The sequence below is a fragment of the Geotrypetes seraphini genome, chromosome 13 (genome assembly GCF_902459505.1).
Source record: "Geotrypetes seraphini chromosome 13, aGeoSer1.1, whole genome shotgun sequence".
Taxonomy (NCBI): Eukaryota; Metazoa; Chordata; class Amphibia; order Gymnophiona; family Dermophiidae; genus Geotrypetes; species Geotrypetes seraphini.
Window position 1 is genome coordinate 36,403,755 of NC_047096.1, and position 27,639 is coordinate 36,431,393.

General features: G+C 43.2%; 1 protein-coding gene across 1 annotated transcript in view; it reads right to left on the minus strand.

The window, feature by feature from the left end:
* Positions 1-21,039: 21,039 nt before the first annotated feature.
* The window catches only part of LOC117347374 (glucuronokinase 1-like), a 76,105-nt gene continuing 69,505 nt past the window's right edge, over positions 21,040-27,639 (minus strand). The window contains exons 22-23 of the mRNA XM_033918213.1: positions 22,005-22,076; positions 21,040-21,916 (exon numbers count right to left, since the gene is read on the minus strand). Coding sequence (XP_033774104.1) covers positions 21,839-21,916; positions 22,005-22,076 — 150 coding nt within the window. The 3' untranslated portion in view covers positions 21,040-21,838. The remainder of the gene's footprint in view (positions 21,917-22,004; positions 22,077-27,639) is intronic.

Sequence of the window (27,639 nt, forward strand, 5' to 3'; positions counted from 1 at the left end):
GGTCCAAGCACCGAGCCCTGCGGCAATCCACTGGTGAAGCTCTTCCAGTCCGAGTATTGTCCATTTACCCCCACTCTCTGTTTCCTATGCTCCAACAACAGAGCTTAGAAAGAGGCAGTTTGTTGTTAAGTACCACTGCTTTGAAAAGGAAGCACTATAACCTGCAGCACACTACCCCAGACACAATGCAGTAGGCACTTGGATTTAATTCACACCTTTTCAGTTGTAGCTCTAGATAAGTCACATTCAGTTATACACATTGAAGACATCATTGTCAATGTTGAGCACCCCCAATGTCATGCAGGCTCCATCACTGGAAACAACAAGAAGCTATTATTTCTTTAGTGCTACCAAAAGACGATCCCTACGCAGAAGAGTTGTGTTTGGCACCCGCAATAATTTTGGATAGCATAAGAGGTATTTTCCTGTCTCTGGATGACTTACAATCTAAGATTTTGCACCTGAGGCAATAGAGGGTTACGTGACTTGCCCGAGATGACAAGGAACATCAGTGGGATTTGAACACTGGCTTGTGCTGGTTGTTAGTATGTTGCCCTATCCCAGGGGTTGGCAATTCCGGTCCTTGAGAGCCAGAGCCAGGTCAGGTTTTCAGGATCTCCACCATGAATATGTACGAGATGGATTTGCATGCAGTTCCTCCTTGAGATGCAAATCTCTCTCATGCATATTTATTGTGGATATCCTGAAAACCTGACCTGGCTCCGGCTCTCGATGACTGGAATTGCCTACCCCTGCCCTATCCAATAGGCTACTCCTCAAAAAAAAAAACCACACAACCCAATCTGTGTGAGATCTGGCCTTAACATTTTGTATCAAACTGTGCTCAAAACATTATAAAATACGAATGTCATGTAAAAGAATTCAAATGCATTTGGTACTTGCTCTTTCCATTTCTCTGTGGCAGTTGTCTGGTCTAGTCTTCATGAAAAGCTGGCGTGAAATTGTATGGTAAAGCCTCTTCATGCAAAAGTGTCAAAAAAAGGAAGGATATTGAAAGCTGGTGAAATACTCCTTGGTAAGATCAATTTCCATTTCTCAAGAACTCCCCCCCCCCTCCTCTTATGGCATTTGTCCACTGAAACCACAGCTGGTGCAGAGTACACACATGTATGAAGTCTATACCTCTGCATTATTTCTAATATTATGTAAGCCGCAATGAGTTGTAGCCAACATTTGTGGGATGCAATAATCAGTAATGTAAGGTGCTGGTACCTCTGCATTTCAACCAACATGCATCCACCAGTGAGGCCTTGATACTGTTGAAAACCCTGTGGTGGTTGAAAGAAAATGTAATTCCCAGTACAAAATCCCACCTCATGTGCACTATGGCATTTATTTGCAGGACAGATAATGGTTACTGCATTTCTATGAGTCATTTCTACTAATGCATTAGCTTAACCTTCCTATTAAATTCAAGAAAATTATTGTCCAATTATCTGTAGATGAATGGAACCAAAATTACTTCAATTAAATAGCCAGCTAATGATCAAGAGCCATCTCATCCTTCCTGCTGCAGTTACAGCCTGTAGGACATTATTTAAGGTGATTTACATGAACCAAAGAGCTGAGTCAGAGCAGCTTTATGTAAATCTTCCTAATGGAAAAGCTGGAATCAGAGAAAAGAGCGTTTAAAAAAAAAAAAAAAAAAGAGTGGCCTCAATATTCAAAGGGAATTGTCCAAATTACAGAAGCTGTTAGCTGAATCACTAATCCCTAGTTAGCCCTATATGGACAATATCAGGGCAGCGAATGAGTGAATTGCCATGTTGTTGAGAGAGCTTACCAGTCTGCACCTATATTCAGCAGATCCCAACGTCTGGATAGCCGCACTGAATATACACATGCATAATTTAAGCACCGCTGTTGCTGTGTAAATTGTCTGCCTAGGCATTTCTATCATGCCACCATTTCTCCAGTTGCCCAGAATGGATAGTGATATAAAAGGGAATTATGGATTTTAGAGAAGTGTCACACCAGGCTGAGGTGAGAAATTGTTTAGATTTGTCCAGTGGCCATGGCATAAAGCCTGAAAAGGTCTGTGCTCAACTAACTTCAATTTTTATTTATTTATTTTTTTTAACTGAACCATTCTGGGTTTACTCCTATCAACTCACTCCCCCTACAGACATATCTACCCCAAGCCATGGAATCATCTACCTCAGTGTTTTTCAACCTTTTTACACCTATGGACCGGCAAAAATAAAAGACTTATACTGTGGACCGGCAGTTGAAGACACGAGGCTAAGTCGTGGGCCAGATCCTGCCCATCTCTACCCAATCTCCACCCCAGACCCCGCCCCCATAATAGTACTAATTGCACCTTGCACGTCCTGTGCTTCATCTGGAAACCTTCCCTCTGACTTTGCAACGTCAGAGAGAAGGCTTCCGGTTCAGGCGCAGGATGCCTGTAGGAGCCACTGCCCGTAGCTTTGTGCACTGATTCAGTTAGGAAGAGGGAGCTGGCTCAAAGATAACGCCACATCGATTGCACTGTGGACTGGCGGTTGAAGAACAGTTTTGGGCCTAATGCATGTGCTGGCCCTGTGGACCGGCAGGAAATTTCTGAGGACCGGCACTGGTCCATGGACCGGTGGTTGAAGAACACTGATCTACCTACACCAGGGGTGTCCAACCTTTTGGCTTCCCTGGGCCGTATTGGCCGGAAAAATTTTTCTGGGGCCGCACAAACACTAACACTAGCTGATGAGCATTAAAACGGTTGAGCAGGTCCCAAATTTGCAATCACTAATATAGAAGATGTATGTATCTAATAATAAACCTTCATTAAAGGGATAATGTGGGGAGGAACCCAAAAAAGCAGTAATACTTACCCTGATTGAGTGATTCTCCATGTACATCACTGACATTGGGAGCAGCCACAGGCTTCCGCATCCCCATTCTGATGAGCAGGGATGCACGCTCCTGGTTCTCCCATTCACTTCTAATACAGCTACGGTGAGCCTCTTCAGAGGTAAGCCTCATCATAGCGGGGATGCTGATCAGTTGTCAGCAGCACATGTGGAGGATCATTTATTTAATCAGGGTAAATATTACTGCTTTTTTGGGCCTCCCACTTTGAGCTTAGGCTCCCTCAAAATTAATATGTCCTCTGCTGTAGCTAGTAGGAATCCCCAAGTTCTGCAGCTGGCAGCAATATTGCAGAGCTGCTGCCTTCCCTCCTCCCTGCCCCCCCCCCCTTGGCTTTCATGCATGCACAAAAGCAGGGGCAGCTTGAGGATATCACCATTGGCTGCAAAGCTTGGGGATTTTGAGTTGCCAGACTGGAGGAAGATGTCTTCAGTTGGCAGGGCTTGGGAATTCCCACTAGCTCAAGTATTTATAAATTGCACTCAGGCAGAGAGAAACTTTGGTACCCATCCACTAATTTTGGGCTCTAGTCCCTCCCCCAAATCAGCTGTATATAACTACACCACTGAATACAAAAATAATTGTGATGCACACATCCCAAAGCTAACATATTCCAGTTAAATTCAAAATAAAACAATTTTTTCTACCTTGTTGTCTGGATGTTTTGTTTTTCCATCATCTTGGTCCCAGTTTCTCTTTCTGCTTTTTCTCTATCTTCAACTAATTCTCTTTCCATTGTCTGCTGTCCATTTTTTTTCCCTCTTCTCTCATTCCATTTCCTTCTTATGCCTGTCTCCAACGTAATGATTTGTCCCTTTCAGCTTTCTTAACTTTTTCTTTTCTGCCTGTCCACTCAAATCTTGCCTTCTTTCCCACGTTTCTTCTTTTTAAATGTTCAGCTACCTCTCAATTCTCCATCTTCTCTCAGTCCCTAGCTCTCCCATTTCCCATCTCACTCCTTTCCCACTCTTCTTTTTAAATGTTCAGCTACCTCTCAATTCTCCATCTTCTCTCAGTCCCTAGCTCTCCCATTTCCCATCTCACTCCTTTCCCACTCAAATCTTGCCTTCCTTTCTCACCCTTCTTCTTTTTAAATGTTCAGCTACCTCTCAATTCTCCATCTTCTCTCAGTCTCTAGCTCTCCAATTTCCATCTCACTCCTTTCCCAGCCTCCTATTCCCTTATATCTACTCCCAATTACCACATTTCTACCACTGTACTTACTGCTCTCTCACTCATCTTGTCATCTCCCTTTTGACCTCATCCACATGGCTCACCACTTTCAGAATCCCCCCTCCCTCTCTCCACTGGTCAAGCTATAACTGCCTGTCCCTTTCTTTCCATCCCCTAGCATCAGCTTATCCCAGCTCTCTTCCCTCCTGCCTTTCCATGGATCCATCTCTCCTTCTCTATCTCCATGGTCCAACATTTTGCTTGCTCTCTCTTTTCTGTTTTTCTTCTTCCCTTCCCCCTTAATGCTGAACAATGAAATGTAGGGGGGGGGAAGAAAGATGCTGTGCGTCTCTGCCTTCCATCCACAGGCCTAACGTTTCTCCCTCCCTCCCATCCCCAGATCCAACTTCTCTCCATTTCTCTTCCCAACTGCCCCCCATCCCATCTCTCCCCCTGCCTGCCTGACTCCCTTCCCCCAGATCCACCATTTCTGTATTTCTCTTCCCAACAGTTCTCCCTTCAAGTATCTCTTTCCATTTTCATCCACACCACCCCAGGTCAAACTTTTCTCCCTTCAGACCATTGCCCACCATCTCTCTCTCTCTCTCTCTCTCTCTATCCTCTGTTTCTGGTCCCATAAGCTCTCCCCCCATGCCCAATCTGGCACTTCTTTTAATACCCTCCCCTTCCAAAAAAAAGTCAGTTCTCCCCCTTCTCTCTGCGCCCATGAATCTCTATCTCACTCCTCTCCCACCACCATGTCCAATAATTCTCTCTGTCTCCATCTCTCCTCTCTCTGCCCAACAGTTCCTCTTTCTTTATCTCCCCAATTGCACCATCTCGTTCCCTCTCTGACACTCAATTCTCCCTTTCTATTATCTCCCTCACCTCTGCATCTCTTTCCCTCACTCCCGCCATTCTTCCATCTTATGGCTCATGCTCCCCTCTATTTTTCCCTTCATTCTGTGTCCTAAGTTCATGCCCCTCCCTCATTCCTTCCTTCCATCATTTTTCCTAAGTTTGTGCTTCCTCCCTCTCAAGTCTCCTTCCCTCCCTTCTGTACCCCAGGTGTTTACTTCAGGCCGTCTCCCTCCTCACTACTAGTCATTTTTTTTTGCTGAAAGCCATGGGCAGTGCCTCCCTCTCAAGTCCCAACACACCCTTCTCCCTCCCTCCCTTCTGTGGCGCAGGTGTTTACCGTCTTGCCTGCTCTTTCCTCCATCTTGCTGCAGTGTTTGCTCAAAGCCGCGGTCAGCGACTTCCAGGCGCCTGCTGCAGCTGATCTGGAAGCGTTCCCTCTGACGTTGCGACGTCAGAGGGAACACTTCCGGGTCAGCCGCAAGAGGCACATAGGTTCTGCTGCCCGTGGCTTTGAGCAAAGGCTGCAGCAAGATGGAGGAGGGATGCAGCAAGACAGTAAACACCCGGGGGTGGCAGAGGAAAACACTACATCGTCCTTGACCCTCGAGCGGGGCCGCACAAAATACTTCACGGGGCCACATGCGGCCTGTGGGCCATGGGTTGGACACCCCTGACCTACACAAATCAGATCCCTTGACTCCACGACAACCTTCCGAAAGCCAGTAAAGACCTTCCTCTTCTGCTAAGTGCCCCAGACCAGAAAGAGATTACGAGTGCCAATGAAATCCTCAAACTTTATGAACAGAGATTTGAACAGCTACATGGACAAAATGACTCCAGTTTGTCTTCCCCTCTTTATGCCTTCATTATGCTCTTCAGTTCTTGCCCTGCTGATCCCCATGCTACCCAAATCTCTCCCCCTCAACTATACTGTACAGTACATATCCTCGTCCCACCTGGTTCCCCTCCGTAAATGTTAACATGTAAACCTCACCTAATCCTTAGAGACACTGCCATACAATCTGTATATTTCCCTTCAAAGTAATTCTCACAAGACAGGTAGTACCACTGACAAATATATATTTGCACTATTCTACTATATATTATGTATGTTTAACCTGTTCTGAGCTCTTTGGGAAAAACAGGATAGAAAACAAATTAAATAAATCAGCGCCTATTTATGCTGTTGTATTAAATACCCTCAGATTTTGTTCACTCTTGCCGCAGTCATTCTCACCAAAACGCAGCATTGGGTCGAGTCCTCATCCATTAGAATACAGCAAAATGTTTAATATATGGGCTAGACTGTTTATATGATACTATTCGCTAAAAATCGGATGCTGTTTATAGAATAGTGCTTCATGCCAGGATCTGCGCCCAATTTTAGGCACGAGGATTTACAAATTCTTACACCTATATTACATGCAGATCTTACTGATTCTCTAAAACTGGTCATAAATTCAAAAATACTTCTGATCCACCCATCCCCCCTCCTACAGTCATACTCCCTTTTTGGATCCATGCATAAAATTTACATAAGGCTCTTGGGGCCTAAAAAATGGTCTAAGCTGAAAGGAGCGATAAAAATGGCTACAGAGCTTTATGTGAAGAAAAACAAGAAAAAAAGAAGCCGATATGGTTCTGCACACTAGTGGCGGAGAAAATAAAGGCGAAAGAGTTGGCGTTCGTGAAATATAAAAAAACCCAAGAAGAGGAGTGCAGAAAGGACTACAGGGTGAAACTGAAAGAAGCCAAGAGAGGGATACGTCTGGCGAAAGCACAGGCGGAAGAACAAATGGCTAAAAATGTAAAATAAGGGAGACAAAACATTTTTTCAGATATATTAGTGAAAGGAGGAAGTTGAAAAATTGAATTGCTAAACTAAAAGTAGCTGGGAACTAATATGTGGAGAGTGATGAGGAAAAAGCAAATGTGCTAAACAAATACTTCTGTTCTGTGTTCACAGAAGAAAATCCTGGAGAAGGACCGAGATTGGCAAAGTTACATGAGAAAATGGAATAGATTCTGCGCCGTTCACGGAGGAGAGTGTTTATGAGCAACTTGAAAAACTGAAGGTGGACAAAGCGATGGGACCAGATGGGATCCATCCCAGGATACTAAGGGAGCTCAGAGAGGTTCTGGCGAGTCCTATTAAAGACTTGTTCAACAAATCTCTGAAGACAGGAGTGATTCCTGGAGATTGGAGGAGAGCGGATGTGGTTGGAAAAATAATGGAAGTGTTGCTGAAAGAAAGGATAGTGTACTTCCTTGAATCTAATGGGTTACAGGATCCGAGGCAACATGGCTTTACAAAAGGTAAATCGTGCCAATCGAACCTGATTGAATTTTTTGATTGGGTGACCAGAGTGCTGGATCGAGGACATATGCTAGATGTAATTTACTTAGATTTCAGCAAAGCCTTTGATACAGTTCGTCATAGGAGGCTGTTGAACAAACTTGAAGGGCTGAAGTTAGGACCCAAAGTGGTGAACTGGGATAGAAACTGGCTGTCGGACAGACGCCAGAGGGTGGTGGTTAATGGAAGTCACTCGGAGGAAGGAAAAGTGAGTAGTGGAGCCCCTCAGGGTTCGGTGCTGGGGCCAAACCTGTTCAATATGTTTGTGAGTGACATTGTTGAAGGGTTAGAAGGAAAAATGTGCCATTTTGCAGATGATACCAAGATTTGTAACAGAGTAGACACCAAAGAGGGAGTGGAAAATATGATAAAGGATCTGCAAAAGTTAGAGGAATAGTCTAATGCCTGGCAACTAAAATTCAATGCAAAGAAATGCAGAGTAATGCATTTGGGGATTAATAATTGGAAGGAACCATATGTGCTGGGAGGAGAGAAGCTGATATGCACAGACGGGGAGAGGGACCTTGGGATGATAGTGTCCGAAGATCTAAAGGCGAAAAAACAGTGTGACAAGGCAATGGCTGCTGCCAGAAAGATGCTGGGCTGTATAAAGAGAGGCGTAGCCAGTAGAAGGAAGAAAGTGTTGATGCCCCTGTACAGGTCATTGGTAAGGCCCCACTTGGAGTATTGTGTTCAGTTTTGGAGACCTGGCGAAGGATATAAGAAGACTTGAAGCGGTCCAGAGGAGGGCGACGAAAATGATAGGAGGCTTGCGCCAGAAGACGTATGAGGAGAGACTGGAAGCCCTGAATATGTATACCCTAGAGGAAAGGAGAGAAAAGGGAGATATGATTCAGACGTTCAAATACTTGAAGGGTATTAACGTAGAACATAATCTTTTCCAGAGAAAGGAAAATGGTAAAACCAGAGGACATAATTTGAGGTTGAGGGGGTGGTAGATTCAAAGGCAATGTTAGGAAATTCTACTTCAGAGAGGGTGGTGGATGCCTGGAATGCGCTCCCGAGAGAGGTGGTGGAGAGTAAAACTGTGACTGAGTTCAAAGAAGCATGGGATGAACACAGAGGATCTATAATCAGAAAATAATATTAAAAATTGAACTAAGGCCAGTACTGGGCAGACTTGCACAGTATATGTCTGTATATGGCCATTTGGTGGAGGATGGGCTGGGGAGGGCTTCAATGGCTGGGAGGGTGTAGATGGGCTGGAATAGGTTTTAACGGACATTTCGGCAGTTGGAACCCAAGCACAGTACCAGGTAGAGCTTTGGATTCTTGCCCAGAAATAGCTAAGAAAAAAAATTTAAAAATTTAAATTGAATCAGGTTGGGCAGACTGGATGGACCATTTGGGTCTTTATCTGCCATCATCTACTATGTTACCTTTAATTGATGCCAATTAGCACCAACAATTATTAGCACCCAATTTTCTGTGATAATTTGTGCAATTAAATTGTGCACCATATATAAGAACATAAGAACATAAGCAGTGCCTCCGCCGGGTCAGACCATAGGTCCATCCTGCCCAGCAGTCCGCTCCCGCGGCGGCCCAAACAGGTCACGACCTGTCTGAATCACCAGAAGGGGCTCCCTTGCCACCTTGGTTTCTCATTGAAGTCCTATCTTCCCATCGAAGTCCTGTCCCTCCGGTCTTGCACATGCACGACCTGATTGGGTTTCTATACTTATTACCTGGTTAGCTTTCTATACTTGTGTTACATCCCAGCACCTCTCTCAGTATCCACGATCCCTTTATCCCTCAGAAATCCGTCCAATCCCTGTTTGAATCCCTGTACCGTACTCTGCCTGATCACTTCCTCCGGTAGTTCATTCCAAGTGTCCACGACCCTTTGTGTGAAAAAAAACTTCCTTGCATTTGTTTTGAACCTATCTCCCTTCAGTTTCTCCGAATGCCCCCTCGTACCTGTTGTCCCCTTCAGCCTGAAGAATCTGTCCCTATCCACCCTCTCTATGCCCCTCATGATCTTGAAGGTCTCTATCATATCTCCCCTGAGCCTCCTTTTTTCCAGAGAGAAGAGCCCCAGCCTGTCCAACCTCTCGGCGTATGGGCAGTGTTCCAGCCCTCTTACCAGTTTCGTTGCTCTCCTTTGGACTCTCTCAAGTACTGCCATGTCCTTCTTGAGGTACGGCGACCAATATTGAACGCAGTATTCCAGATGTGGACTCACCATCGCTCGATACAATGGCATGATGACTTCCCGCGTCCTGGGGGACGAGAATGAGACTGTTTATATGCTGGGTATTAAATAAACTTTTATATTTTTCTATTGAGAAGTACTTTGGCTCTCCTAGAGAAATCCCTTTTGCATCAGATTTCCTCTTTCATGTGCATGCGATGAAGCTACTAAGTAGTAGTAGATTTAAAACAAACCAGAGAAAATATTTTTTCACACACTGCATAATTAAACTGTGGAATTCGTTGCCAGAGAATGTGGTGAAACCAGTTAGCTTAGCGAGATTTTAAAAAGCTTGGATAATTTCCTAAAAGAGAAGTCCATAGGCCATTATTGAGATGTTTTGGGGAAATCCACTACTTATTCCTTGGATAAGCAACATAAAATCTGTTTTTACTACTTGGGATCTAGCTAGGTGCTTGGGACGTGGGTTGGCCACTGTTGGAAACAGGATACTGGGCTCGAAGGACCTTTCGTCTGTCGCAGTAGGGATATTCTTATGTTCCTTTTTGGGGGGTCTCCCTACTTTGTTTTTTTTAATTTCTCCATGGAGGAATTGCTCTTTACTTTCCTGTTCTCAGCTCTAGAAAGTCAGATGAAATAGATGGATTTAATGATTTCCATGTCTCCTGTGTGTGGGAGGCTTTCTGCTATATCCTCCTGCCAGCTTGTATTTCATTGCCACGGAAACTTCACTTTTTAAGGTGCGTCAATTAAAACCAGCCCAGGACATATGTTCTCTTAACACAGGCTTGTCAGTCCCTGTAGAACCACACCTGAGCAGTGAACCTTCTCTTTTAACATCATGCCTACAGGTGAAATAAGCAACAAATCTGCTTAAATAGAAATTAAGCCCTATTAGTGTCTATCTCTAATTCCATCTCAGCCACCATGTATTTCACAAGAGTTAATTTCTAAGCAGGATTGCTATGAAACAGCCCTAAACATGTGCCCGACACCATCTGTTTAAACATTTAGTTATTGCTATGATTTAAAGCTACACAGTGGCTCCTAAAAACACAATAATTAAACTCATCTTCACAATAGCCAGTGTGATGGCTAGTTATGATAAGGCAGTTGCCTAGGGCAGTAGCTTCTGGGAAACCAAGTTTCAAGTTTATTTTGATATAATGCTTATAAAGCCTAAGCGATTTCCATAAAAGACATGCACAATAAAATAAACTTAATATGGGGAACATACATTGTATTTTGAAACAACTATGAAGGACAAACAAGTATGGCAAGTGAGACAGGACACAGTAGGAGAGGAGTATGGATACCTATTAAAATCAAAAGGAAGGGAAAAGGAGCATACATAAATGGAGCGTGGTAGGGAACAGAACGGGAAAGATGGAAATGGAGAAAAGAGAGAGCAGGAGAACGGACAAGAAATGAAGAGAATTGTTAATGGCAAAGATTCAGATGAGGATGGTCTAATTTAAATTCCAAAAGGCATCTTTGAAAAAAAAAAGGTTTTTTTTGAAAATCATTTTTATTAAGGAGGCAACAAGAGAAACAAGCAAAATACATAGGTAAAATAGCAGAGACTGCAACTGAGAATAATACAATGTTCACCAACAACAGCACTTAGCCCAACAAGAAGATACAGGGATATCCAAGAACACGAACAGTCCCGTTTCCCTCATCTGCTCCATAAATTTTTAATATAACATATCCACCCTAGGATCCCCCTGCACGCAGGACAACACTCACACCATACTAAGCAAACCAACTGCACCCACAAACATGCACCATACACCCCCCCATTGTCACTTCCCGCCCCCCCCCTACCCCCCTGACTTTGTTGATGGTTAAACGTCTGATATTACAATATTGGACTCAAGCAGGGCCTATCCCTTTGGATTGCTGGGTTCACCAGATGATCGAGTTGGCACGTTTTGAGCTGTGCTATCATAAAAATTCCTCCAACCCTGAGGTGTTGGCTTATTTGGCCTTGTGGCAGGTGTTCCTACGGTTACCTCTGGTCTCCAAAAAAGAGATGTTTTAAGACATGATTTCAATTTTCGAAGACAGCTTTCTTGCCCAAGGTTGATGGGAAGGGCATTCCACATTTGAACAGATGAAACCCGCACAATACAATAAGTCCCGGTAGCCAAAAAAAGGTGTTGGTTTTCAAATAGCCATTTGGCTGTTGGATAGTTTCCTATTATGAGAACAATTGTGGGTGATTACAGGGGCTGTTGGGGCAATCAGAATTTTAAGGAAGATGCCAGACTGAGCATCGCTCTTGACAACCACTGATCGCAAAGGTAGTCATAGGTATGGCCATGGGGAGGGGGGCTGGGAGGTAAGTCTTGAGCTGGGGAGAACCCTATTTTGGCCAGTCTGTGAGCATCAGCCTGCAGCGTTGCAGCCCAATAATCCCAGGTGGTGAAATAACTGCAGCAAACTAGCTGGTCATTTTGTCATGATTTTTGGGTCCTAATGCGACTTGCAGTGTATCCATTCATGTCATCGCATTAGAATATTTGCACAGTAATGAAATTACTGCTTAACCTGTGCCAACTTAAATATTACCATTAATTTTAGTCTAGAGTAGACCATTTAAGTTGCATTAAGTGGCAAATAATGGGGCTCAAGGCAATTTACAGAGAGAAAAGGGGTACATTAGGACATGGCAGGGTCTAGAAGGGTGGAAGGAGGAGATTAACAGGAAAAGGAGAGAGGAAGGGCCTGATCAATAATAGAAAGAGTATTCTGAAGGTTCATGTAGGAGTTCAATTATCAAAGAGTAGGGACTTCAGTTTCTTCCGAAATAAGGTGTGGTTGGGTTTCTATTCCGATTATTTCTGGGAGGTCATTCCAAGTTTTGACATAGTGAAGCTAAACATGCAACTAGAAGCTTCATAGCAGGGATCGGAGACTAACATGAAACCTGATGCTGAACCAAAATGATGCAGCTCTAATCATTAATTGGTTAGATTAGCACACCACTTTCTAAATAGTGGCACTGTAGAAAAACCTATTCCATAACCACACTCTTAAATTAGCAAATATCTCATCAAAAATCAGGCGATTCCCATGTCCTGATCAAAGCAGGACAAACAAAGGCATCACTATGGATATCTGCTATATTATCTAAGAAAAGACCAAGGAAAGCTGTAAGAAAACCAAACCCAAACCAGAACTGTACCACTGGCCACAGGTGCTGGGCTCATGGGCTGACAGAGGGATTGCTCATGTTTGGTCTTTTATTTACTGCTTCTTGCACCTTACAGTAAAACCTAATATTGACCACATAAGGCTGGTTTTCTCTTTTAGATGGATTCTACTTATAAAGTTTGTGCGTAGACTGGAAGCAACATTAAGGGTAGTCTGGAGGGTGGTACCAAAGTTAGACAGAACAGCAACAGCAGGCCAAACATATGCATACAAGTGGCGTGATGGTCACTACCTACATACATAGTCAGCAGCTCCCTTTAAGCCAATGTCTTTGAGATTCAGTATCTATGAACACTATTAAGATGTTCAATATTGAGATTGAAGATTTTGCAGACGAGTAAAAAAAATGGATAAATGGATAAATAAAAGTTGTAGACAAACAGCTGATTACAAAAAACGAGCAAGCTCCATCCCCAACTCATCCTGCGAGCTCCATCTCCATTCCCACGGACTCTATCCTCATTTACACAAGCCTTGAAAACTTAGGATTTTATATTTAAATCATTTTATTAAAATAAAAAAAAAAAATATTTTCTACAACTGTTTATAAATCACAAACAAAGCCTTCCATTTCTATCTGGTTTTAAAAAACCCAGTGGCGTACTAAGGGGGAGGCCCGCCCCGGGCAAAGTCTTCCTCGGAGCGCTGGCACCCCTTCTGCTCTCCACCCCTCTTCCCCCTGCTGCACACTCCTTCCCTACCCACCCCCGTACCTTTTTAACTTCAATACGAGCAGCCACAAACTTGCTGCTCGTGTCAGCACTCTGACGTCACTTCCGGGACCGTCGTCTAGAAGTGACAGAGAGAGCACCGAAACTGATATGAGCAGCAAGTTCATGGCTGCACATGCCAAAGAGAAAAAGGTACGGGAAAGGGGCGCACGCACGTGGCGGGGGTGGGAGAGGAGCCTCACCGCCCCAGGAGGTGCTCGCCTCTATCACCCCACTGGGTAAACCTTCCCAAAGATTCTGTTGCCTATGTTTTTACATCATCTGGGAAGGTAATTGAATTGTCCTTCAGGCATGGGTGCAGAAGTAACTATGCAGTGGATGAACAAGAAAATACCGGTAAGTGTCTATTAAAATGTTAGAAATGTTCCGACGCCTGCAACGATGTTGTAGTAATGGTAAGATGTTTCATAAGAACATAATAGCAACCATGATCCATGCCCAGTATCTTGTTTCCACAGAGGCCCATCCAGACAAAAACTATCCCCAATGAATACCGGCTGCCATCAGCCCTAACTGGAGATGCTGCAAGTCTGCTGGCCATAGGATCTGTTTGCTACATTTCTAAAAAGCATATTTGCATGATCGTGTTGCTTCACACCTGACAGTGGAGGGAGTGTTAGATAGCCATAGAACTTGACCACCTGCAGGTTAACAACCTGGATATATCTTTAGCTAGAACAGCATAGTGGGAATGACTAGGTGGCCTTATTAGTTTCTCAGTATCAACCCAGGAGGTCAATTTTCATAGGGATCTAGGAAGCTAAGTACTACAACTACACTTCCCCCTCTGTATTCACGAATTCCGTATCTACAGATTCAGTTATTCGTGATTTTTGACCAGAAAAATGTTTTTTATTTTTTGGGCTATTTTTAGCTCTGTAAGACCCCCCCTTAAGCCTTACCTGGTGTTCTTGTGGGTTTTCAGGCAGGAGCGATCTTCCCACGCTCCTGCCCCGTGCAGATCGCTCACAGGGAATGGTTCGAGAGACTACGGGAGCTCAAGGTAGCTCCCGTGGGAAGATCACTCCTGCCTGAAAACCCGCTAGACCACCAGGTAAGGCTTAAGCGGGGGCTTACAGGGCTAAAAATAGCCAGGGGATAAAGGCAGAACCGGCCCAAGTATTATTCACGGTTTTTCCATATTCGCAGGCCGGCTCTGCCCCTAAGCCCCGCGAATACGGAGGGGGGAAGTGTACTACTTATATCTACAGCGCCATTAAACACACGCAGCGCTATACATCAAAACAGAAGACACAGTCCCTGCTCAAGAATCCACAATCCAGTTAAGACAAGCTACATCCCGTGCTCAGGTGCAGAAATTAGAGGGAATGATAAGACAGATATTGGTGCTTAGCAGGTGGGTTGGAGTTTGGAATGGAAAGCAGCTTCAAAGAAATGCATTTTGAGTCTGGATTTGAATACTTCCAGAGAGGAGCCAGATGTACTAAATCAGGCTGTTTGTTCCAGGCACACAGTGCCTGGAACACAGAATCTGGGGTTGGCCGTAGAAGAGAAGGGTACAGATAAGAGACTTATCTGATGAGCAGAGTGCCCGGGGTGGGGGTAGTGCAGGAAAGAAGTGATACTGTGAGAAAGAAGAGATACTGAGGAGCTGTGGAGCGAATACACTTGTAGGTCAGTAAGGGGGGTTTGAACTGTATGAAGAAATGAATAGGGAGCCAGTGAAGTGACTTGAGGAGAGGTGTAATGTGGGCTAACAAAGACCAGACAGGAGTCGAGGATAGGACCTGTGAACGTTCACCAACTCACAGCCCCCTTACAGACTGCCACTAAGAGGCATAGGTCACAGTGGAGATCCAGAGAATTGGGGGGGGGGGGGAGGGGGGAGCAGCCCTGTTTCTCTGACACCCCCTCCACTCAATCTACTGCTAAGACTCCTCTGGAATACAGAATTGTTCCATACCTCCTATCTGGCCATTCCCTCTGTTTACCAATACCATTTTGAGTCTACCAGAAGTTATTCTGTTTTCTTTACTGCCCAACTGTGTGGAATGCTTTACCTATATCCTAGAGCTCCAAGCCCACAGATCCGAGATTTAGATCTGTACTAAAGACTCATTCTTTTTCAAAAACCCAAAATGACGCATAGGCATCCATCCTCAAGCTCTCTCGCCTCCCCCTTCCTGTCCTATCAACTGATGGCTTTCCTTTCCTGTCCTTAGTATATAAACTGTCTTGTACAGCCCCTCGTTAGGCAGTAAAGCAATTCTTAAACAAAAAAATAATAAAATGCCACTACCTGTAATGAAATGGAACAAAGTTCTTATCTTTTCCATTAGTAGTAGGAGCCTGTGATCCTAGGTTGGCTGTACCATGACTATGTAGGGACTTCTATTTCAAGTATGGTACATCTCCAACCTTATCTTTTATTTATTTAAAAATTTATATATCACATATAACTATGTGGTTTCCATATCATAAACACAATACTTATATCCTCCAGTTCACACGCTAAAGCTAAAGCTCAAGTCTTAACTATTTTATACCTAAAGCATACAGTTGAAGCATTAGTAAATTGCAGGTTTGGGAAGCTTTAATTCTGATGATGATACAGGATATTGTTTTTGAATTTCGTGTTCTTATGATTCTGTTTTTGTGTTTCCTTAGAGCCCTGAAGAAATGATTTTGCAATCATGAAATGTAGGCCTTCCTCAGCTGTTTGGAGAAGTTTTCGCTAGTGCCTGTACCACATTATCAAGCCTGTCTGCCATGAAGCAACAGATAAATTGTGGCTTGCACTTTATTAGATTAATATTTAATCCCCTAACCGTTATAGCTGGCACAGTGGGGTTGCCTATGATAGAATATTGAAGGTTAAACCAATGAGGAATTCGGGTTCTTCTTCCTAGCTCTGGAGCAATGACTGCCCGGTAGCTTCTGAGGCAAATTCCCCTGCATATGTGCTTCAACTGTATACTTTAGGTATAAAATAATTAAGCCTTGAGCTTTAGCTTCAGTGTTTGAACTGGAGGATATAAGTGTTGTGTTTGTGGATTTTTGCTCTGGTTCCTCTTATTTTTCTTTTTGGTTTCCATATATCACATACATAAAATCTTGGTTCCCTGCGATTACCACATATAACATAGACATGTTATAAGCAACATCATTAATCGTCCCTGTTATAAACAGGAATATCGCACAAATTCAATCAATTCAGAAATACAATCAAACTTTACATCATACATTGCTGTCAAAAGAGTTCTAAAAGGCAATTATCAACTAAAATATACCTTAGCATAAGAAGGCATTGGCAAATAATTGAGTTTTCAGCATTTTCTTAAAATTCATTCTCCCCCACACAAAACTGCAGGACACCAGGGAAGGCATTCCATAGTTGTATGCCAGCCACAGATATCATTGATGCTCCGATCCAAACTTTATAGATCTCAAAGAATTCTTGCAAGCGCTTACCCCTTAGACCTTGTCAGGGTCTAATAGTTCAGCTCTGTAGACAAAAGTTTCAGGGAGGATCTTTGCTGGGGGCTGTAGGATGTAGAGTACATCTGGACATTACTTCATTGGAGCAGTTTGTACCCACGATTGGCCAATAGTGCTTAGCAGACTTTCTTTCTTATACAGGAAACTAGAAAAAGTCACAAAAAAAGGAGCGAAGACTTGATTGTTCGTGGGTGCACTGGTGGTGGGGGGAAAGTTTTTACAGAATCACAGGTAGGAATGAGAGGGGAGGAAGAGACTGTGCATTGGCTCTCCATCCATTTTCAAATACAGTTCAAACTCCTCTTACTAACCTACAAGCGCATTCATTCTGCAGCCCCTCAATCTCTTTCCTCACTTCTTTCCCTGTTCTGACTCCCGTGAACTCTGTTCCTCCTATCCGTACCTTTCTCCTCCACTGCTAACTCGACTGTCCCTTCTATTTTGCTGCTTTATATACCTGGAACAGACAGCCCGTGCCATTACGTCAGGCTCCGTCTCTAGCAGTGTTGAAATCCAAAACAAAAGCCCACTTTTTCGAGGCTGCTTTCAGCTTGTAACTCCCACTCGCTGTAAGATACTCACGGTTCCATTTAGAATGAAGGTAATAGGACGGAATAGGAGGGAACTCCCTGAAGAAACCACTTGGTGGTGAAACAAGAGCCTTGTTGGACCTGGACACCGGTTTCTTACCTTCATTCTAAATGCCGAGCAAGCAGGAAGATCACTGTGTTGGATCGCGATCCTGGCGTTACTAACAGCTGTGAAGATAAGTGAAACCTTCCCTTAGGTTCTTTTTCCTGTTCCCTGTGCACAGAGGTGGGATATGTCCACATTTTGAAAGATTGCATTTTGAAAAATAGTGGAGTTGTTTGCCCATGATACAGAATAAGAACGGCTGAAAACCTCATTGGGTTGCCGTCTGCATATTAATCAAGTTGAGGCTTTTTTTCCACTTTAATGAAATGGTTTCAGTGAGCATTTCCACTACTCAGCTAATAACATTTTTTGATTGTAAGTTGATTTGTTTATTGTTATTATTATTATTTTTCTAGAGAGACTTTTAAATATCTACGTAATGTAAATGCTTATGAGTCAAGTCTCTTTCATTTGAAAGGAAGCTCTGGAATGAGAGGGAATAGGATGAAGTTAAGAGGCGATAGGCTCCGGAGTAATCTAAGGAAATATATATATTTTTTTTTACAGTAAGGGTGGTAGATGCATGGAACAGTCTCCTAGAAGAGGTTGTGGAGACAGAGACTATCTGAATTCAAGAGGACCTGGGATAGGCACGTAGGATCTCTGAGAGAGAAAGAGAATGGTTACTGCGGATGGGCAGACTAGATGGGCCATTTGGCCTTTATCTGCCATCATTTTTCTATGTTTCTATTATCCACTGTCCCCACCCACGCAATTTTTACCTCTCTAGAAGTATCAGGAGAAAATGCGCAACCTAGCTGCAAGTTTGGTGGCAATAATAAGTCATGGATTTGTATATATTGCCTTTTTATGGTACAACCTAAGCTATTTAATGTTTTTGTTACGTGTAGGTACTTTATCCCCAGTGGGCTCACAATCTAAGTTTTTTGTACTTTTCTAAGAATTTGTGTGTACACATGGAGACTAGGAGTGGGAGGGAGGTTGCAGCCAGCCAACTCTAGCCAGGCAGGAGGGGACTTAATTCAGAGGATAAGAGGTCCACTTTCTTTGCCAGTGATATTCTCTTTTATCATCAGCAACACAGAAGCCCACAGCTTTCCTATCACAGAATTCACTTAATTTCCAGAACACACTCAGAGCTTTAATTATTCAGTCATTTTCTCACTCTCTCTAGATTAAACATTATAATTCAGAACAATTCTCCTTTCCTAGGGCACGATTTTCCTTTATTATTATAAATTCTCTATGCCACTTTCATTCATTAAGAAAAGCTACAGCATATGGTAAGACAGTCTCATTTGCATGCACTGATCAGATGTTCACAAAAGTTAAATCAGTTACTCTGGAATAATTTCTTATTTAAGGCTTTTTTTAATGAATATGTTCAAGCTTTGAATTCTTCCAATACACACATGTTAACAGAAGGCTTTTAACAGATTGTTGTGTATGACTGTAGAGGGAACTGGCTTTAACTTGTGTGTCAACATGTGGCCGGCCAAGTGGCTTAGCACATATGCCATAGCCCATTATTGAGATGGCTTGGGGAAATCCATTGCTTATTCCTAGGATAAGCAGCATAAAATCTGTTTTACTACTTGGGATCTTGCTAGGTATTTGGGACCTGGGTTGGCCACTGTTAGAAACAGGATACTAGGCTTGATGGACCTTCGGCCTGTCCCAGGATGGCAATTTTTATATTTCTTTTTTTTTTTTTTTTTAAATTCTTTATTTATCGTTTTAAAATTCTTAACAAAATCAAAACATTTTGTACAGAAAGATTGTTAGATCAAACACAAAATTATAAGAAAATCATTTACATGATATAGAAAGAAAAAGTTCTAGTCGGACAATCTCAAGTCCTCTATAGTGTGATCCAAGATTATTTATGAGTGAACTTTAGGAAATCAATTTATAATTCTATATAAAGGAAACAGTATCGCGTGCCTGGCTTGAGGAATTATTCTAATATCAAATCCAATTAATTTTACTATTACGTTGTTGTTACTGTAGTAGTTGTTGTTGTTCCTTCTTTTTCCAGACGTTTCAGTGTCAGAAAGGCTGTAAGTTGAGATGGTTCAAAAAACACATACTTATTATCTCGATACCTTAACAATTTTTATATTTCTATGTTCTTAATTGCATTCTTTGCACAAACTCCATTACATTTAACAGCAGCAGTGGCAAGCAGGCTTCAGTTTATCCAAGTTTTGTAGCACCAATGCCCATGAAATACTTGTGACCACACAGTAATCAGATAAATAGTTAAGTACCATTGGCTTTATAACTGTGGGACAATTAAGTACAGAATAATGTACATAATGTTATATATGCTAGAGGTTTCTCTTTCCAGCAGATTTTCACTGCCACATATTTGGATTCATTGCTTGTCATTGCATATCAAATCCCTTAAGAAGAGGCCTCCCCTTTCTTCATAGAGTTCCATTGGGTGGGCATAGCAGGGACTCACCAAAAACTAGACTGTTCTGAGCCATTCATTGTGTCACCTAATGATACAATATTGTATGATTCAGATTAGAGGCCAGCTGAAATTTGGTTTCAATTGGTTCAGTCATTCTTTGGTTTTAGTCAAAAATGTCAAATTTTTTTGGCTGAAATCTAACCTCCCCCTGCAAACACTCTGCACCCCTTACTGTGATTACTCTCTGCCCTCCTGGGCCTACCCTAAGAAGCCCTGGTGGTTTAGTGGCATCTTCAGAGCAGGAGCGATTCCCACTTGCTAACTGTGCAGTCAAACCACGAGACTTTTGCGGGAAGTTATGGCAGTCATTTTGAGACTAACTAGCGTATGCAGGAGTGACTGGAGATTGAGACTGGAACTGCATAAGCAGGAGTAAAGTGGCTTCCATGACCTTCTGTGACAGTCTTGGGAAGTCACAGCAATCATTTTGACTGTGTAGCCAGCTTCATTAGATCACCAGGGCTTCTTCAAGTAGGGCCATGGAAGGTAGCCCAGAGTGACCTACTGTTGGTGGGGAGGGAGGGGGGAAGATCTATCTTCTGCCGAGAGCAGGGATGGTATGCAACGGTTTCAGTTTTGGCCAAAGCAGAGTGGCAGATTTCAGCAACAGATTCAGTTTTGGCCAAAACCAAAACCCCCGGTTTCACTCACTCTCTAACTTAAATGCAAACATTAGAAAGCAATAGGCAGTGGTTCAAAAAAACGGGGCCCTCTGTTCTTCTCCCTCTGGTACATTCATCTATCCCCATTTCCTACCAGCTACACCTTCAAAGAACATTTTTTGTCCTTCTTCTCTTCCCCTTATATACACTCTAAACCTTGTTTCAGTAGAAGACATTATAAGAACATAAGAAATGCCTTCACCGGTTCAGACCGAGGTCCATCCTGTCCGGCGATCCGCGCATGCGGTGGCCCATTTAAGTACACCTTTTAGGAGACCCGGATTTCCCGTATCCTTCAATATGGTTTTCAAGAAGATGTGCATCCAACTTGCGCTTGAAACTCGGAACAGTAGTCTCCGCCACAACCTCCTCCGGGAGAGCATTCCAAGCGCCAACCACTCGCTGTGTGAAACAGAACTTCCTAACATTTGTCCTAAACCTGCTGCTACTCAGTTTCAGGCTATGACCCCGGGTCCGTGTCACCTCAGAAAATGTTAGTAATGTCAGAACACAAAGTCCAGTGCCTGACAGCTGAAGTGGTAATATCCTACTAAACTCCTCACTACTTTAGAGTACCAAGAGATGCAAAACTTAGCTACTAGACCAAGTACCTCCTTATCTTACTCCCCCCCCCCTCAGAATACTCAAATGAATATGCATGAGATATTTTTGTACATATGGCATCTACAATATAAGCAAAATTTCTCTTGCTTACTCATTATGGCTATCCTGTAACCATGACTGCCTGTGCGATTGCCATGCTACATCAAATGTATGCAAATACTGCATGAATATTCATTGTGGCTAGCTTAACATCCTGACCAGCTAGGGGTTCTCAAGGTCCCTTTGTCACCTGCAGACTTAGGATTCCCTCCTGTTCAGGTGGGACTAATTAAGGTCATAAGTTCAGCTGGGATGGATCAAGTTGCTATGGAACAGGAGTCTTACCATATTCCCAAAGTTCTTCATTACAGTTCTAATACTGGCCTTAACTATCGCAGAAACTTCTTCCTTCAGTAGCTAAAGTACACAGCTAAATGTTCCCGCTTCCATTTCATGATCCTGCTATAAGCCATCAAATTTCATAAGAATCAATCAGTGAAAAAGCACATTTTGTAGTATGACTTTCTCCCTTCAAGGTTGCAGTACCAGATTTGCACAAAGGAGTCCTGTTACTCAGTGACTGTGAGGGCAGTAAGGTACCACGTGGCAAAAGACGAAGCCAGCTTCTTGGTATGCCTTCTTCAGCTCAACCTGAAATGTAAAACAGATATATAAATGAACATAAAAGAAATAAGTTATACAGATACTGTTAACATGGCACTGCAGACAAAATCCATACCAGGTTCTTGGGATCGAGGCACAGTCCTATCACAGCACCGCCACTGCCCGGCAGTTTCACTGCAGATCCATGCTGAAAACAACAAAGCACCTGGTCAGAATAAAAGGTAAGCCTCTTTGGTGGAAGGAGAGAATGTGGATGTGGGTCACACATGGAAATCCACTGCTTATTCCTAGGATAATCAGCATAAAACCTGTTTTACTATTTGGGATCTAGCTAGGTATTTGGGTCCTGGGTTGGCCACTGATGGAAACAAGATAATGGACCTTTGTTCTGTCCCAGTATGGCAATTCTTATGTTTTGGGGTTTCTTTAAACTTTATTTAAGTCAACTTGAAACACGGTACAAGCAATGTCAGTGTATCGCTGTACAATCACAATAATAACACTGCACAACAATTTTTTGGTTAAGTCTTGATTCCTGAAAAGTTTTTGGTGATTATGACAGGTACCAACTTGGTATGCTCAAATATGGTTTTGGTTTTACTGCATCACGTAAGAACTATGAGAAATAGACATTTTTATGTTTACTGACAATAAAATATATAGTCAAGTTTACGTTTCGCACAAGCGACTAAATGAAACAGAATTAAAAGTGTTTTGCTCCCGAGTTTCTTTTATATTCAGTGTCTGGTGCATCACGTTGTAGCATCCAACAATAGTCGGCAAGCATTGACGGATTCCAATTGCCCTGGTATCGTTTCTCCATCGTAGCTATGTCTTGATGAAACCTTTCACCGTGCTCGTCACTCACAGCACCGAGATTTGCGGGGAAGAAGTCCAAGTGTGAATGGAGGAAATGAATCTTGAGTGACATATTGCACTTCATTCTCTTGTATGCTTTGAGAAGTTTGTCTACCAGCTGAATGTAGTTTGGGGCTCTGTAATTGCCCAGAAAATTGTCAACAACGTCTTTCAAGGCTTTCCAGCCAATTTTTTCCGGCCCAACTAACAGATCTTCAAATCGCTTGTCACTCATAACATGTCTGATCTGGGGGCCAACAAAAATACCCTCTTTGATCTTGGCATCAGTTATTCTTGGGAACATCTGTCTTAAATAACGAAAACCTTCCCCTTCCTTGTTCATTGCTTTCACAAAATTCTTCATGAGTCCCAGTTTAATGTGAAGAGGAGGCAAAAATATCTTTGTCGGGTCAACAAGCGATTCATGTGCTACATTTTTCTGTCCTGGAACTAACTTTTTACGGAGTGGCCAGTTCTTTCTAGAATAGTGCGACTCTCTGTCTCGGCTGTCCCATTCGCAGATGAAACAGCAGTACTTTGTATAGCCAAGCTGCAGTCCTAGTAACAGAGCAACGACTTTGAGGTCTCCACAGATATTCCAGTTATACCTGGTATACTGGACATACTTTAGTAACATTTCCATATTCTCATATGTTTCTTTCATATGTGCTGCATAGCCAACAGGTACTGAAGGATAAACGTTGCCATTGTGCAACAGAACAGCTTTCAGGCTTAACATTGACGAATCAATGAAAAGACGCCACTCTTCCGGGTTGTGATCACAACCAAAGACCGAGAACAATCCTTCAATGTCACAACAGAAACAGAGACTGTCGACTTGTGCAAAAAATTTGGTTATATCATGATGCCGGTCTCGAAACACAGAAATTTTCGTACCTGGTGATAGCAAACACCATTCCTGCAGTCTCGAACCTAGCAGCTCAGCTTTTGCTTTTGACAGACCCAAATCTCTGACCAAATCGTTCAATTCGGACTGTGTTATCAGATGTGGATCGCCTGATGAGGATGGTTCAAAATCCGGGTCAATGTCACTGTTAGAACCCTGCACTGCAGTTTCTTCATCTGGTTCGTCTAAGGTCCAATCCTCTGGTGGTTTCGGAACTGGAAGACTGTCATCATGTGGCATGGGTCTCATTGCTGAAGGCAGATTAGGATATTCAATTGACTTCTTGTTTTTGGCAGAGAAACCAGACACATTAGTCAAACAGAAATAACAGTCCGTCACATGGTCTTTCTGTTCTCGCCATATCATCGGAACAGCAAATGGCATCGTCTTTCGAGTACCTCTGAGCCAGGCTCTCAGACTAACAGCACATGTCGCACAGCAAATGTGAGGCGCCCATTGCTTGTCTTGATCACCTATTTTGCAGCCAAAATACAGATGATAGGCTTTCTTTACAAGGGCAGTCATCGAACGTCTCTGAGGCGTAAGTGTATATTCCCCACAGATATAGCAGAATGTGTCGCGGCTGTTACGACACCGACGAGACATATTGCCCGACACCAAAACGTCTATAGCATCAAGCTTACTTACTGTTATATTGCTACAGCTACTATACTACTATACTTTACTATACTGATACTATATACACACACGGACTATCTATATTAACCAAATGAGCAGGATCGGTGTATGGAAGCCACCATTATAGCATGGTGAGACAGCGCAAGCTCGTTCAGACCTGCCCAGACATGCCCAGGATGTCATCTTCCATAAAACAGCTTCCAACCTGGCTAGATTTTATGCATGGACATACCCAGGCGGCACAAACCGTTGTTGATAAGACACTTATGGGAGAAAAAATTGTTTGCATCCAAATATAAGAAAAAATCACGACAAAATTGAAGATTTCTCTGAAATGGTACGTGATGGGTAATTTTTGATGTAATATTCATGATCAGCACCCAAAATTCTATAAGAAACACCCAGCAGTGTTCAGGAAGCAAAAACTTTGTTGTGCAGTGTAATTACAGAAAAAAAGAATAGCCAAACATCAATAGAAAAGAAACACCAGGAAGCAAGCAATACCCTCCCCATGTTGAATCCATTTTTACAATTTTTACCTCCCCCCTCCAAGTCTTATGTTCTTATGACCTTGCAATAGAAAGAACCTGGGCCAACATTTGGGCATTCATTGTGAGAGTATGGCTTACTGAAGCATAATGAGGATGCTGATTAAAACTCATCCACAAAAATATAAAAATAAAAAGCCCTCCTCAGCCACATCTCATTTAGTCATTCTGCTTTCATCCTCAGCTTTTCTACAGTCCCAGGTATAGCAGCAGTTTATTCAAGTTTATTAATGTTTTGATATACCGATCATCACAAGTATCTGGTGGGTTTACAATAATAAAAAGTAAAAAATTTAAAATATTAAAATTATGTATAAAAAAGTCTAAAGAAAAATAGGGGGGATTGAGATCAAAACAAAGACTTGATTACAATGGGTATGGGACAAAAGAAAGGGGAAGGGAAAGTTTTTTAAATTACATTGTATAAATGAAAATAAAAGGAAGGGAAGGATAAAACAAAAGGAAAAAAATGGGGTATCGCTTCCTGAAAGCGTTTTTATTTGGGAGCTCAGTACAATTCTGGGGTTCAAAAAGGGACTGGATGACTTCCTGGAAGCGAAGGGGATAACAGGGTACAGATAGAGGTTTACCTTACAGGACATCTTCCGGGGAAGATGGCCGAATCACTGATCAGGGAAGGTATCAATGAGCATATAGAAAAAAATAATCTGATGAGATCGAGCCAGCATGGTTTCTGTAAAGGCCGATCATGCCAGACAAATCTACTGCAGTTCTTTGAGGGGATAAATAAGCAATTGGACCAAGGTGACCCAGTAGACATTATATATCTAGATTTCCAAAAAGCCTTCGACAAGGTGCCCCATGAACGCTTACTGAAGAAACTGTGGAACCACGGGGTGGAAAGGGACGTGCACAGATGGATCAAAAATTGGCTGGCGGACAGGAAACAGAGGGTAGGAGTAAAGGGGCACTACTCTGACTGGATAGGGGTCACAAGTGGTGTTCCGCAAGGGTCAGTGCTGGGACCGCTGCTGTTCAATATATTTATTAATGATCTAGAAATGGGGACAAAGTGCGAAGTTATCAAGTTCGCGGATGACACAAAACTCTCCAGCAGGGTCAGAACTGTTGAGGAATGCAAAGAACTGCAGAGCGAGCTGAACAAACTGAGTGAGTGGGCAAAAAAATGGCAGATGAGCTTCAATGTGGAGAAATGTAAGGTCTTGCACATAGGGAAAGGAAACTCCATGTACAGCTACACGATGGGAGGGAGGGTACTCGGGAAAGGCAGCCAAGAAAAAGATCTGGGGGTATTGGTAGATAACACAATGAAGCCGGCGGCACAATGTGCAGCGGCCTCAAAAAAAGCGAACAGAATGTTGGGCATTATCAAGAAAGGTATCACTACCAGAACGAAGGAAGTTATCCTGCCACTGTATCGAGCAATGGTGCGCCCACATCTGGAATACTGCGTCCAATACTGGTCGCCATACCTCAAGAAGGACATGGCAATACTCGAGAGGGTCCAGAGGAGGGCAACGAGGATGATAAAGGGTATGGAGAACCTTTCATATGCCGAACGGTTGGACAGGCTGGGGCTCTTTACCCTGGAGAAGCGGAGACTGAGAGGGGATATGATAGAAACTTATAAAATCATGAAAGGCATAGAGAAGGTGGAGAGGGACAGATTCTTTAGACTAGCAGGGGCAACTAAAACAAGAGGTCATTCAGAAAAACTGAGAGGAGACAGATTCATAACGAATGCAAGGAGGTTCTTCTTCACTCAGAGGGTGGTGGACACCTGGAACGCGCTTCCCGGAGAGGTGATAAGACAGAGTACAATTCTGGGGTTCAAAAAGGGACTGGATGACTTCCTGGAAGCGAAGGGGATTACAGGGTACAGATAGAGTTACCTTACAGGACATTGAGCGAATGGGGTATGGATATTTTAGGTTAGGTAGGGAACACTTCCAGGTCATGGACCTGGGGGGCCGCCGCGGGAGCGGACTGCCGGGCACGATGGACCCCTGGTCTGACCCAGCAGAGGCAATGCTTATGATGTGAGCGGGCGGAAGTATGACAGGGAAGAGATGAAGGGCCAGCTCCGCTCACTCGGAAGACAATTGAAGATCAGGGAGGTGAAGGTGGCCTTCTCTGAAATCCTCCCTGTACCAAGAGCAGATGGAAAGAGACAAGGGGAATTGCAAGTGATCAACGCCTGGATGAGACGATGGTGCGAAGACGAAGGCTTCGACTTCGTGCGCAACTGGACGGCGTTCTGGGGAAAAAGCAAGTACTACAGAAGGGATGGACTACACCTCAACAAGGAAGGAGCAAGAGTTTTGGCAGGCAACATGAAGAAAGCAATAGAGAAGGCTTTAAACTGAAGGACAGGGGAAAGCCGACAGTCGACAACCGGTCGATGGCACGGACAACAGGATGCCCCGACGTAGGAACAAAGGACCACTACTCATACACAAGAGAGGTCGACCTCACAGCCAACAAAGGAGAACAAGCAGGAAAGGACAACTCAGACACAGGAGGGGATGACCACACAGCAAACATGGGAGATAACACAGGAGCAGTAAAGGATACCGTAAATGAAACTGTAAGGACAGCCAAGAGTAGAAGGTCCAAAAAGGTAACACGAAGGGAACTTAGATGTATGTATACAAATGCTAGAAGTCTAGGAAACAAAATGGGAGAACTAGAGACGATAGCAAGACATGAGAACATGGATATCATTGGCATAACAGAAACATGGTGGAATGAAGAAAACAAATGGGACACAGTACTACAGGGATACAAACTATATAGAAGAGATCGAGAAGGGCAGA